This window comes from Eulemur rufifrons, chromosome 7 (assembly GCF_041146395.1).
Source record: "Eulemur rufifrons isolate Redbay chromosome 7, OSU_ERuf_1, whole genome shotgun sequence".
Taxonomy (NCBI): domain Eukaryota; kingdom Metazoa; phylum Chordata; class Mammalia; order Primates; family Lemuridae; genus Eulemur; species Eulemur rufifrons.
In genome coordinates, this window is record NC_090989.1 from 276,344,880 (window position 1) to 276,359,429 (window position 14,550).

General features: G+C 42.2%; 1 protein-coding gene across 1 annotated transcript in view; it reads right to left on the reverse strand.

The window, feature by feature from the left end:
* PSMB7 (proteasome 20S subunit beta 7) overlaps positions 1–14,550 on the reverse strand; it is a 59,121-nt gene that overhangs the window by 29,458 nt on the left and 15,113 nt on the right. The window contains exon 6 of the mRNA XM_069476772.1: positions 233–291. Coding sequence (XP_069332873.1) covers positions 233–291 — 59 coding nt within the window. The remainder of the gene's footprint in view (positions 1–232; positions 292–14,550) is intronic.

A 14,550-nucleotide genomic window follows, 5' to 3' on the forward strand; every position in this document is an offset into this window, starting at 1 on the left:
TATTGCGGGATCCTCAAGCCCGGGGGGGGGGGGGCGGCACGGCAGGGCCACTACAAAAGGAAGCTTTCCCAAGTAACCGCCTCCTCAGCAAATACACTATCCGTGCCAAAGAACATTCCAACTAACAACAGTGCCGCACAAGCTTTGGAGGAATCGGCAATCAATTTATAAATGTTCAACATAAAACTGGAAAAATATGTGAAAGAGAATAAAACTGCAGGGACTTACATACCTCCATATCTGGCCTAAACTTATCTTCAAACACAGCCATTGCTGCCAAGGAGCCAGAACCTGTAAGAAAAAGATGCACTTTAAGTGTATTTTACCAACTCCCAGCTTCTCCATCTCAAGTTTACCTCAGGGCAACAAAAACAGCAAAACACGCCTGGTGTCACATTCAAGTACAGTGTAAATATTAATCCTGTAGGGCCACATAAACCAGGTAAAAACAGTGCTCTTCAAAAGCCTGGAGTCACACTTACCACTATCTCGGCTGTATCTGCAACTGGCCCTACTTCTACCACTGACAGGTATAATTGTAAATTATTCACCATAAAATGCTGAAGCACGAAAATGAGGTTATGGAGAATCTATCTGTATTTTCTCAAAAAGTGAATGCCACATAATTTCACATGCTCTATGCTGCGAGTCTTGTGCACCATATTGTGCCCTGGCAGGCTGCTGGGTATAGCGCTAAATACCAAGCCAGTTAGAAAGAATAGACTGTTTTAATGAGCTGGCCCTGGTAGAGTCACCTTGACACGCAGGGAAGAAACTATCGCACCAGCAATGGTAATAGGACTGCGAGCCGCAGCCACCAGGTTATTCCAGCTACAACTGTAAAACACTTTATTATGTGGCATTTATTTGGAGCTATTATTTTTAGTTTGTACTTTGAAGAATAACAGCTGAGTAGACAAAATGACAGACAAAGAAACAAAAATTTACTATTGCAACAGCAAATGGCTGAGAGGTTATGCTGCACAGATATTAACAGATAGCAAATTTATCCCTACAAAAGCCCGATGCAAAGGCATTACAAATAAGTATGGGCTCCCTTTGAGTGGATGCAAAAGGCAGCTCAGCACTATTTGAAAATTTAAACTTGCTTTGTTCAAAAACCAGAGAATCTTTAGAAAATCATCATCTTGTCTTTACAGGGTCCTGGCAATATTTCAGGATACTCTAGTTTTGGAGAGAGGATAGAGTTGCCCACAATTTTTTACTCCAATTAGAAGATTTTTTTGGCATTTATTACTTTTTAACTTGTTTTGCATAACACTATCTATTTAGCTGGGTCACAGAGAAAACCATATTTTCTATTTAAAATGATTTGTGTACATCGCTTGACCACCTCAATGGTTTAGCAAAGGAAAAAGGCAGCGATTAAACAGTTTCAAATGAGGTGTCCTGCTGATTTTATCAAGTCTGCTGAATGTATAATGAAAAAGGAGAAGCTGACAGCAACACTGCATTGAGAAAATACAGACTACCTTATCTGAACCATTTAAGGAGGTCCAATTATAGATCAAATTTAAAGGGTAGAAACAGCAGATTTACAGACACAAATCAATGAACATGGTAATCCCGATGAATATGACAGATACTCCTGTTACGGAATATCGCTGCGGATGAGGATCATTACCCTCACAGTACTGGATACATCACATCTTAAAGCAGTAGGAAGCGTCAAGTGGAGACCAGCATTACAAGCAATGACTATTCATTTAGGCTTTGGGAGCAAAAGGCAACCCCATTTTCCCCCCCTCACAATTTTTTTCTCCTTAAAAAAAAACAAAACACTAAAACGGTGATCTAAAGACACATTAAAAGCCCTTTGGAAAGCAGATAGAAACTAAACAGATATAAAACTAGTGCACTCAGAGAAAACCAGCACATATGCAAAAGCAAATTAACCAAAACAAACCTCTGAATTTCAAAGTAAACATGTCCTTGAAGACGTGGAAATGGGGTCAAATTCCACCAACATTCCATGAGTCACAAGTTTACTCTGAGACTCAGGGGTCAAGGGGAAGTCACTGTAACCTGAGCTGCTGTTTTAAGGCACAGGTGAGAATCAGTCTTGGACTTATTGGGAAAAGCGAGCTTGTTCTGTGTGCAAAACAAAGGACAGCTGCCATGAAGAAACAAGACAACTGCAACTGAGAAAATCTCAGGGAAAAGATACTTCTAGATACAAAATACTCCTGCAAAGCACCCAACAGCAGACTTGCCTTTTCCAACAACGTACCAGAATATCTTTGTGAAGAGCCCAAGGGTAATCATACCAGAGGCCCAAAATAAACATTAAAAAAGGACAGGAGAGGGCAGGTATTTACCTAAGAGCTAATAACCTTGGAAAACAGCAATTATTTTATTTATTTATTTATTTATTTTTAGACAGGGTCTCATTCTGTTGCTCAGGCTGGAGTGCAGCGGTGTGATCATATCTCACTGCAACCTCCAACTCCTCGGCTCAAACCATCCTCCTGCCTCAGCCTCCTGAGTGGCTGGGACTACAGGCAGGCGCCACCACACCCAGCTAAGTTTTGTACTTTTTGTAGAGATGGTAAACATGGAAAGGACACAGGGGCTCTTACTACACTGTATTTCTGGCTACCCTCCCCCGTTTTGTTTTTTTTTACACGACCCCCAATACACGCGCACACAGCGTTGAGAAATTTTCTGAAAAGCAGGAGCTTCCTAAACTGCCTGATTCTGTTTCCCATGAAATCAAAGATATTCAGGCCCCAAAATAAACTTGAAAAGAATGGGAAATTCAACATTAAAAATAATTTCAAAATCACTTGCAAATTAGCTCCTGCTCCCAGCTTTTTAGGAAAGAAAGGAAGACTTTTGGTGCCCCCTTTTCAGAAATACACAGATGTGCTAGGAGATGGGAGTACAACTGCCTTTGTCAACAGGTTCTAGGTAACTTTGTGTGTCTGCTATGTAGAAAACTGAGGTGAGAATTTCAAATACGACTGCAATTGCCTAAAGTGACGAGAGAATAAGATGCAAATAATCCTCATATAATTTTGAGGCAATGCAATAGGGGACACACAGAACAAGGAGTTGGCCATTTAAAAAAAAAGAAAAAGAAAAGAAGGTAAACTCAATGAGACCAGTATTCTTTAATAATTTTATTCAAAGTTCCTTGGTATTAGTCCAACACCCAAAACTATACAATAAATCATCAAATGCCATACTAGTACACCCACCAGTGACCTACAAAATGTTCAAATATCACATCCCACTTTCCCCATAAACCATTAATAATGCCCTGAGACAGTCCATTATTTCAGCATCAACCTAACTAAGCTGGCACTCTCTTCATACACAAAACTAAGGTAGAAATCTTTTGAAGGATCGTTTACCCTAATTTTCTATTCCAAAAACAGGGACACCTTAGGCATTAGAACTGTATGGTTTTCCATGAAGGAACAAATGTACAGAAAAGCCAAGGGACAGTGTGTCCAGGCTCTCTGCTTTACACAGCAAGCATGCCAGGCAAAGGACACGCTTCCTGCAAACGAGGGCTGTGTTCTGTGAGCGAGGGTAGGGCCTGTCGTCAGAGAACACACACTCCAGTGAGGAGAAGGCAGCAGGGGGAAATAACAGCGGCATTTTGTTGAGTACCCACCGTGTGTCATGCAGCCTATTTTACGTCCTTTAGTCATCCTCATAGCAACCCATTATAGTGATAAAGCTTCTTGTCTAGGATTATAGCACTGACGAGCACAGGGACCGAATTCCTGTCTTGGCCATGATCCTTGTTGCTCCCTCATACGGAAAGTTCTACATGACATGATACAGTTCAGAGAGGACACGCAAGACCTTCCATGCCCAGGTCTCTGCCTCCCTTCCCCAATACACACACTGACACTCCACCACTACCCTGACGGTAATTTCCCAAATGCCCATGCCATCCCAAGCCTATCTCACATCGGCACGTAGTCGTCCCTCTGCGCCCTTGACAGTCCACAGAACTCCCAGTCACTCTTCCAACCCCAGCTGAGAGATCACTTCCTCCCAGAGGCCTTCCTTGATCACCCCGCACCGCTACAAGCTTTATCACTCTCATCTCTGCAGCTTGTCCATCCTTTCATATCTGAATCCCCCAGGCCCAGCAGTCTCTGGCACACAGCAAGCACCAAGAAGGTATTTGCTTAATTAAGCTGTGCTAAATTGAGAGTACAACTGTTCAAATGAAGGAGCCAGGGAAACTCTGAGCTGGCAAGAAGGGGTGACGGATAGCAGTAAATGCCTTGATAAAGCAGAGAAAAATACTTATTGACTAATTTACCACACTAGGCTGAATATAAGACAAACTCAAATGTAAAGTGAGTTCCATTTTTCAAAAAGGAGAAAGGCTTTAAAACCACAAAATCATGTCCTATTATATGTCCTAGTCTGGTCCAAACCACTGTCATACCACAGGAGTAAACTGCCCTTCTTGGATTTCTGCATTCTATACCGAAGCTCCTGTCTCATCAGTAGTTTCCATGTAGCTGCTCCTTAGCAACCTCCACCAAGTCTGCCTTTTCAGCCCACCCACAGTTACTGAGTCGCCGGTGTTACTTCCAGAACAAAGCTCTTTAAAACAGAAAAATAAGGTGCAATTCAGTGACCAGCATTCAGACAACTATGAGTGTGGACACTATGATAACTACCTAGTCACTCTCTAACTTAACCTCCTGTATCCACTGCCCCGCCATTCCCCAAAGCTCACTCAGCCACCTACGCTGCTACACACACTGGACTCCCCACCCGCCCAGGAGCCGGGCCATGAAGAGACAGGGGTGGAAGGAGGAGGCACAGCTCAGCCCCCTCTTACCAGCGGGCCCGGAGCTGTGCTCCGCACTCCCCGAACCACTGCAGCCACTCAGGTGGGCACCACCAAGTGCTCATTAAAAGAACTCCTGCAACCAATGCCCGTGGGGTCCCCGAAAGAGCACGCAGCCTGCTTCCCAGCTCTGACTGTCGGGCTGGACTCACCCACAGACCCTCAGGAGGACACTGTGGGTCGCTGAGGTCTGCTGATCTCTTCCCAGAGGAAGGGGTCCCAAGCACCAACGCCCCAAGGGCCACACCTCCAGTCAACCTTTGAAAATGAAATATCTCTCTTACAATCGCAGCCGCTGGCTTATATAAAATTACTAGCTCCTGTAAGTAACAAAATATAAGCCCTGAAACTCAGAAAAATATGTGTAACACGCAGAATAACTAAAAAGAGCTCATAGATAAATAACATCAATATTCCAACAGAGAAAAGAACACAGCAGTTTACAAACAAAAGGAAAGGTAGAGGGCTATATACATTTAGAAAACACTGTTCAAGTTCACTAGTAAGCAAAGAAATAACAAATTGAAAATCACCATCTTTTGCCTTTTAAATTAGCAAAGATTAATACTAGCCAGTGCTGACAAAGGTGTGATAAAATGAGCACTCTAACACACTTGGTGAAGCGAAAATGGATAGAACTTTTCTAATGGGCAATTTTGAGACATCAGTTGGAAATCATAAAGCTACACATACCCACCAAACGAGCAATTCTACTGCTAGAGAGTTATTCTAAAGGAACAAATGGACAAGTACCCAAATCATGTTTATAAAAAAAATATATTGTTTAAATTAGGGGGAAAAAAAGACCTGGAGGTAAATACAAAGGTCCAACCATCACGAGACAGGGAAAATAAACAATAAAATACTATATATGCACCAGTCATTAAGCACAACAGAAGTATATTTTTTTGGCAGTAGAAAGATATCCATGACATAATATTCAGTGAGGGGGGGAAAAAACATGTTCCAAAGCAATATTAACAGACAAGCTTATGCAATACAAGTTATACATATCTAGAGGAACATAAATCAAAATATTATGCCCATTTCTGGGTAGTGCTATTTTCTTTTTGTTTACTTGTGTTTTTAAATTTTTCTTCAAAGAACATGCATTTTTTAATTTTTTGCATTTATAATTTTTTAAGGTATAAATTTGGAGAAAATCCAACATTATGAAAGGGATGAAAAACAGCAAAAGACTAAACGCTTGCTGTCACGGTCTTCCTACAGAACAGCAGCAGCAGGCAGCTTATTCCTTAAATTTGTGTACAGGGGCCTGAGGTCAATCCACGCATGAGTGAACAGTCCCAAGGAACGGCAGCAATCAGTCATCACAAACAAATACACCCTGTCTCTCCTACCACCATCCTAAGGAGGGCTTCCTTAGGACTGCCTTAGAGGTGAAATCATCTTAATAAAACCCTTTGAGCGAATCAGCATGGAGCCAGACCCCACTTATCCAGAACTGTGCTCTGGCAAACAAAGTTCTGAACAGGCTACAGCAAACACAGCTGCAATCATCACACATGGTATTTAAGAAATTTCAAAGCACAGTGACGTCAGTTTTGTCTGCTCTTCAGACATGGCAGGTAGAAGCAGTCCCATTTTACAGAGCCCGAAGGCCAGAGATAAGACGCTTGCCCAGATCACATAGCCAGTGATTAGCAAATCTGGGATTTTGAAGCCAGATCTTCCTGAATTTAAAGTGTGCGATGTTCTTTCCATTCCACCACGCTGCCTCTTAAATAGCAAAGCCAAATGCTTGAAATCAAGATTAGCAAGTAAGGCTGGAAGAAGTAGCTATCTTTTCTTAGCTCCCTACCCCAAAAAAGCATGCTTTCAAACTTACTTTTTCTTCAGGTTTCGGCAGAACAATTACCACACATCTGGATAAAATTAATTTGTGTTATCTTGCTTGAAAATTCAAATGAGACTGGAATTTAGTTAAATGTTTTAAATGATTAAACATATGCCATTGCCATTCACTGTTCAGCAATGCCACTCAAGTACCTGTCCTAAAAGGATTTATTTTAAAATAGCCTCATTCAAAAAAAAAAAAAACAGTGAAATTCGTTTCTATTTTCTGAAACATCTGAAGGTGGTTTGATCTTAGCTTATCAGTATTAGTTCACTTTGAACCTAACTTTTCCTAAGAAAACAATCCAACTCAGGATAAAAATCTGAAATGTATCAAGAACATTTTACAATCCAGATATTGCTTTTCCTTACTCTATACATTTAAAAACACCTGTATTGTCGGGTACAGTGGGTCATGCCTGTAATCCTAGAACTTTGGGGAGGCTGAGGCATAAAGATCGCTTGAGGCCTGGAGTTCAAGACCACACTGGTAACAGAGACCCCATCTCTACAAAAAACTTTTTAAAAAATTAACCAGGTGTGGTGGTGTATGCCTGTGGTACCAGCTACTAGGGAGACTGGGGCAGGAGGATGATCTGAGCCCAAGAGTTCGAGTTTGCAGTGAACTATAACTGCACCACTGCACTCCAGCCTGGGTGACCGACCAAGACACTGTCTATAAATAAAATAAATAAATAATAAATATTTAAAACACTTGTATTGATATGGCTTACAGACAGTGGAGTTTTTTAAAAAACGTTATTTTTGGCCGGGCGTGGTGGCTCACGCCTGTAATCCTAGCACTCTGGGAGGCCGAGGCGGGTGGATCGCTGGAGCTCAGGAGTTCGAGACCAGCCTCAGCAAGAGCGAGACCCCGTCTCTACTAAAAATAGAAAGAAATTATATGGCCAACTAAAATATATATATAGAAAAAATTAGCCGGACATGGTGGCGCATGCCTGTAGTCCCAGCTACTCGGGAGGCTGAGGCAGTAGGATCGCTTGAGCCCAGGAGTTTGAGGTTGCTGTGAGCTAGGCTGACACCACGGCACTCACTCTAGCCCGGGCAACAGAGTGAGACTCTGTCTCAAAAAAAAAAAAAAAAAAACGTTATTTTTATGTCACTAAAATACAACAACTAAAGATCACTAAAATACAACAACTAACTTAGCAATTCTATAATCTATGTAATTAGACATGCTAAACAATAAAAGACTGAATTTCTAAAACCTGCTGCTTCTAAGGCAAACAATAGAAAGACCCTGAAAGCCAGCAGGTAGAATTTGCTTTTGCTAGTAAGATCTATGCTCATAAACTTTCAGACTGGGGAATGGGAAAATATACAATATATTGAGGTCTTTCTGGGAGTACTGTCCCATCTAATAGACAAGGTAACTGAGGCTCAATTAGTTTCAAATAATTTGCCCAAGGCAACCCAGTCAATAAGAAGTGGAGCCAAGATTTAAATCTAGGTCCTGTTCTTAAGCACAGGTTCTTAGGTTTGTGCACCTTGCCAAAGGGCAACTCCCCACTCTTTCTTCATACAAAACATTCCCAGGTGCCCGCTCAGCGGTGGCAGCAGCTCTGGGAACACAAAGATGCACAGGAGGGGGCCCAGCCCTGGCGCTCCCTAGCTGTTTTCCCTGGGCACGTCAGTCACTGTAAGCTCTGCGGCTGCCAAGCTGCTCCAGGCCCCACCATATCAAGCACAATGCGAGTGCTGCCTCGAAACCATGCGGCTGCCCTACCGCTCTAGCTGCTGTCCCTGCACAAAGGGCTGAGGACAGCCTGCATTTTTCTCAAGGGTAGCTCTGAGGGCTGAGATGCCACATGGAAAGCAGAATGCCCCGGCACAGAGTAAAAGCTCAATATAGCTAGCCATTGTCGTTACTCTAAGACGAGGTCCCCGCCCGCCAGCAGCTATTCTATACAATCATTCTCAACAAGTCCCAGGGTTGGCAGGCCCCTGGAAACCGAAGCCTTCAAAATTTCTTCTCTCAAAGTCATGAAGTTGTGAGAGGCAGTAGGAAATGGATTCCTCCTGCTTTTCCTCAAATCAATTTAACCAGATCTTCGCAGGAAAAAAGCTGCTCTTTCTGCTAAAGAGTGGTCCGTTTTAAGCACCCAAGGACCTGTTTGCCACCATGGCCTGCCAAAGTGTAAGATGTATGCAGCGATAAAAGAGTCACACACAGAACTTTCTAATCCATCAGTGTCAGCTCTCCCTGACAGAGTGCTTACTCACATTTGCTCATCGTTAGGCAACTGGCCACTCATCCTGGATAAAATTTGGTGCCTTCCACAGATCTACGGATTGGGATCATTTTTCACTCCATTCCTGCCTACAAGGCCTAATCTCCTGGTATTGGTGCTTGCTCCGGAGGCCAACAATGCCAATGTGTGGAGAGCTGATTTATGAATATGAAACAATGTTGGTGCCAGGGGACCATATTCAGCCACTAGAGAGCAGTGGTGCACCTCTCACTGCTCAGTGAGACTGAGCCGCAGACTTTAAACGGTTTAATTGTATGCATGCATTTCATTATCAGTCTTGGCCAAAAGCTTCCAGGCAAGGCAAGCCAAGCAATCAGACAATTCTTGCATCGCTTGCTGAAATCCAGATTTGTCCTTTGTCAGCATAAACAGTTTAATTTGATGTTTTCACTCCTGAGTAAGCACTGAGTATTACATTTAAACCCCTCATGAGGGGGAAGAATGCTTCCTTTTCATCAGCAAATGTACCTCAATGTCAAAGCCTACCTTTTATTCCCAATGAATTAAAATAATTATTCCATTCAATATACTTAAAAATGTACTTTTAGAGCATCCAACATTTTTACTCCAAAACTAATTCCTCAAAAAAGAGAGTTTCTTTTCTAAATGAAATGTAGTCGAAGAAGAGTTAAATTTCACTCTAATGATTTAAAATACCACTTGAAGGGAATAGGGATTCTTCTTCTAACTGTAACGTCTCACTGACCTGACAGGTTATGAACACTTATTCTCAAGAAAAGACTAACAATCAGGGGCATCTGGGGCTAAAATGTGAAAGGTTTTATTTTATTGATGCATTTTAATGAAATGGCACAAGGTATGGAGAGAAAACTGTTCTCCTTAAAACACGGGCATCACCTAACCCTCTATTTACAGGATAAGGTGGAGGATGAAAATTACCTCAAAATATGCCTGTCTTAACCACATGGCCCCGCCTGCCAGGAACAGCAGCTCTCACTCGCGCTCTGCTGAGCGCAGGGCACACGCCGCACCCTCCTGCTGCAGCAGCTCAAGGCAGTTCGAGCCCATGGGTCTCTCAAAGCAATCCTTTACTACGGGGTCCACAATGCAAAACACCTTCCCAAATTGCAGGGCATTCCACTTTGTATGCCTTTTCTACGTTTTCATGTCTCTCAGAACCCTCAAGGACAAAAGGACCATAGATTTTAATAATTTATGAAGTTACCTACGTTTTAATCATAAGTAAAGGTTTATCTTGTTCATAGAGCTTGTCAGCAAACAAGACATCCTATTTACTGGAAAAAACCATGCAGCTACATATATTTTCTCATTTTTAATTCACCTGTGGACTAGATGGTATTATCTCCATTTTTACAGATGTAAAAAAGGTTAAGTTCAGAGAGGTGAAGGAGCCTACCCAAAGTCACACAGCTAGTAATGGCAGAGTGGGACTCTGAACCCAGGTCTGGTTGAAAGCAAATCCCTCATTCTACGAACTACACAGTGGAAAGTCTTCTGATGCATAAAATGACTTTCCACTCAGTCCGACCTGCAAGGAAGTAAAAGACATCAAGCACTAGGTTATGAGACTATAAAGGCACTTTTCTTTAGCAGGGGCAATTCTGGCCCAATTCTGAAACAAGAGCAGGCAAAGATGAGTTAGTTCCCCTCACTCTCTCTGAAGTGGGGTTTAAAACCAAAAACTTAAAACTGTGAGCATTTCACTTAACTATTCTGAAAAGTACTCTGACGAGGGCTTTTGCTTGACTAAGAACTGAACTCAAATCAGAAGACTTCATGGTAAAATGTCAGAGCAGAGGAAAAACACCCTATACATTAATTCAATATCTCATCATTTTCCCTATAAGAGACCTTTTTTTTTTTTTAACACAGGAAGTCCAATCTAATTAGAATAGATTAAGAGCTGGCAAGGGCTGACTATATTACATTCCCTGTAACAGCATGATGAATTTTAAAAGTAAACATTTTCTCATTTCCTGATATAACGGCACCATCTATTGGCTTAGTACCACCTTTGCAGCAACCAAGAAGCAAGATGCATTAATTCAGCTTCCATGGGCTTTTGGTTCCCAGTTGTTTTATTCCCAGCACTCCATAACAGCATAAATTTTAAGATACAAAATCCATGCATTGCACATTTCAAGAATCTAAAATGCATCTAACTTATATTTATCAAAGCAGGAAAAAGTGCCAGAGAAATCTTAGTACACAGAACTTCGTGCACAGAAAATGCACTGGCACTAAAATGATCACAACACCATGCACTAAACATCTACCACGTGCTACAAAGATTTTTATGTATGGTATCTCACTTCATCCTCATACATTTCCATGGGACAGTTCTTCAAGCCACCATTTTACAGAAGAAGAAATCAATGCTCATAGTCAAACAGCTATATGAATGTTAGATTTGAGGTCTGACCCCAATTTGACTCTAAAAGCCAGCTTTTTCCACTAAGCCTCAAAAGATGGCCGAGAGCAACACATGCAACATAAAAAGCACACCGTGGCTGGTATGGTGGCTCACACCTGTAATCCCTGTACTTTGGAGGCCAAGGAGGTTGGATCCCTTGAAGCCCGGAGTTCAAAACCAGCCTGAGCAACATAGCAAGACCCCCGTCTATAACAAAATTAAAAAATTAGCCAGGAGCAGTGGCTGCACCTGTACTCCCAGCTACTTGGGAAGGTGAGGCAGGGGGCTCACTTGAGCCCAGGTGTCCGAGGTTGCAGTAAACTATGGTCACACCACAGCACCCCCACCTGGGCAACAAAGTGAGACCCTGTCTCTAAAAATAAAATAAATAATAAGAAGTGCAGTGATTTACAGAGCATGTTCACACACAACATGGCATTTCAGCATCCTAATAACCCTGTAACCTTCCCAAGAAAAAAAAAATTAGCTTCCTGTTAGAAATAGGGGGTGCGAGGTTCCAGAGATTAGGTGAGTAGGCTCTGGCAGACCACTGCTGGATCGAAGCCAGGGCTTCTGCCTTTTTCTAGGATTCTAAGTTATACTTCAGGTGGTTACAGGAAAGCCTGGTCCAGGCAGTTACTGCCCGTATGGACAAAGCTCCCACCAGAATGGGGTTTCCTGGACCAGCACAGTTCCTACCTTTCCCAGCCCCAGCGCACAGCGAGCAGGAGCTCAGACACAATCCAGTACTGACGAGACACAGGCTTCTGGAGCCTCCTATACATAGTCAATCACACAGCTGACCCTAGTGCAGGAAAACGAACTTCCAGCAACACTACAGCTATGAAGTCCACATATATGTCCTCTGAGGAGGTTTTTATGAAGGCCTATGAACTAAATACAGCTGCTGCTAAATTCACACCTGACCTAAGAGTTGCAAATGAATATGGAAGAAACATTTGCCACCTTGAGGCGCACTAATTTAATCCAGTGCCGAGTAACTTTCAAAATCAAGTCAGGTGGAGATATCCAACTGTCTACACAAAGGCTGCATGTTAGTGTAAAAATGCAGAGAAAACGGCAAGACGGAAGTTGCTATCAATGTTCCAAAGTTCCAACTTAACTGTAAGATTCCTTTGCCCGCAACGTGAGCTATCCGTTAGGTTTACCTCTCTATCCTGCATCTTTCTAACCGCTCACAGGCCCTGCAGACTGGGACTTAGTAGGTGCACTGCAGTAATTAGGAAACGGTATAACCAGTTTATCTGGAGATAGAATTTTACCTGGATGGCCCTGGCAGTGACCCCACACCTTCCCTAATGGTGCATACCAATGTTTATTCCTTAAGTTAGTATTCCTAAATTGTCCAAGGACCTCATTTTCAGGAATGTCATGCTTGAAATTTTATTCATGTTAATTCTCTATGTGGATAAGCAGACAAAAACAAAAGTTTTACATACCCTGCCAACACTGCTACAAGGAACACTGCCAAACTAATAGCAAGATGGTCCCCAAGCTTCTTCTGACACTACTTCAGTTTGCCTAATAAAGAAAAGCTGGCAAGTTCAAAGAATAAGCTAATTAATCTGAGAATAAAAAGAACCCACATTTTGTCTATACAAAAAAATGATTAAAACCCCTTCCCCCCCAATAAAGGAAAGTCAGAGACTCTTGCCCAGCTTTCAAAAATCACACTAATCGATCACCAGCAGTCTCTTTGAAAAGAAATAAGTAAATGAAACCTAAGGAGACCTTTTTCTTCTTTGAGAATGGACCCAATCACACTTGGCCTGGACCACATGTCACATTAGACGGGCGAGGGGAGGGGGGAAATCACAGAAACTGAGGTTCCCACCCCAATTCATGCGCTTCCTTACTGTGTGACCTTGGCAAGTAACCTCTCTAGCCTCAGTTTCCTCATCTGTAAGACAGGGATGCTAGCACCCACCTCACGGTGTTGTGAAGATTAAATCAGTAAGTGTCTCACAACTGTCGATGGTGCTGCCGCTGGACAAACGTTGCTAACATTACGTCTATGACGAAGGTTTTAGGGCAGAAGCTGTCCAAGGGCCACACCACATGGAGTTTGATACATTAGTCTTCCAAGTAAACCCTCAGGAAGGCCAGCCCTCACGTAGGCTCCTGGACCCAGTGCTCAAGAGCTGCCTCCACAAGTTAAAGATGAGCAAGACAAGACAGGTGTCTTCTATTCAATGCAAATTGAGAGTAGCCTTCAGGCACCTGGCTGGTCGCCAATACAGGCCCATGAGTAGACAAAATTTAGACACCCTTGTCTTATGGGTAATTTGTAGCTTCCTGCTCTTACTGTCAAATCACTCAGGAAAAAAAAAAGATTAATTACAAAGTTTTGCTTTTATTTTTAATAAAAAACTTATAATTTAACTAAAACATGAGAATTCAGATGGAATATTCATTTTCTCATTTAAGCTACACTGATGGAAAGCCTCAGTCCCACAGTGAATGTTAATATTCCATGGGAGCACCTCCTCCAGGGGAAGGAGTGGGGGAAGGGGGAGAGGGGGAAGGGGGAGAGGAAGGAGGGAAGAAAAGACAAAACAACAACAAAACTCCAAGCCATATTAGGAAGAAAGGCAGCCCTACACAGCTACTACCACAGGGAACAATGGCTAAAAGAAACCAAAAGAATGACAAAGACAAAAGCCCAGGGCAGTACAAAACCCTATTTTACATTCTCTGTAAAGGGCTCCTCTTCACAATGGACTTGGATTGGAAAGAAACAAAACATAAAAATCATGTTGTCTTGGGGTAACAGAATTGTGGATAATTTTTTTTTTAATTTCCTTTGATGCAATAAAGCTGTTTCAGTAAATAGTGATTTTTAACATACAAGATAGAAAATCTACACATTGAGAGCAATTGACATACAAAAAACAAACAAATGCCCTTCGGGAATTTGTATGAATATTTTTAATATTCAGAAGCAAGGCTTAATAGCTTAATGAAGTAACATCTATAAAATGATAAAATCCCGACAGCTGTGTGGTACTGGGGCTTGCTTGAGATGGAAGACAAGAGTTCAAATCCCAGCTCTGCCACTTACAGGTTGAGTGATACAAGGTAAGCTTGCTCAGTATCTAAGCTTCACGTTTCTTGTAAGTAAAAAAGCAGTAATAGCCTATCTTCCATAGAATTTTAAC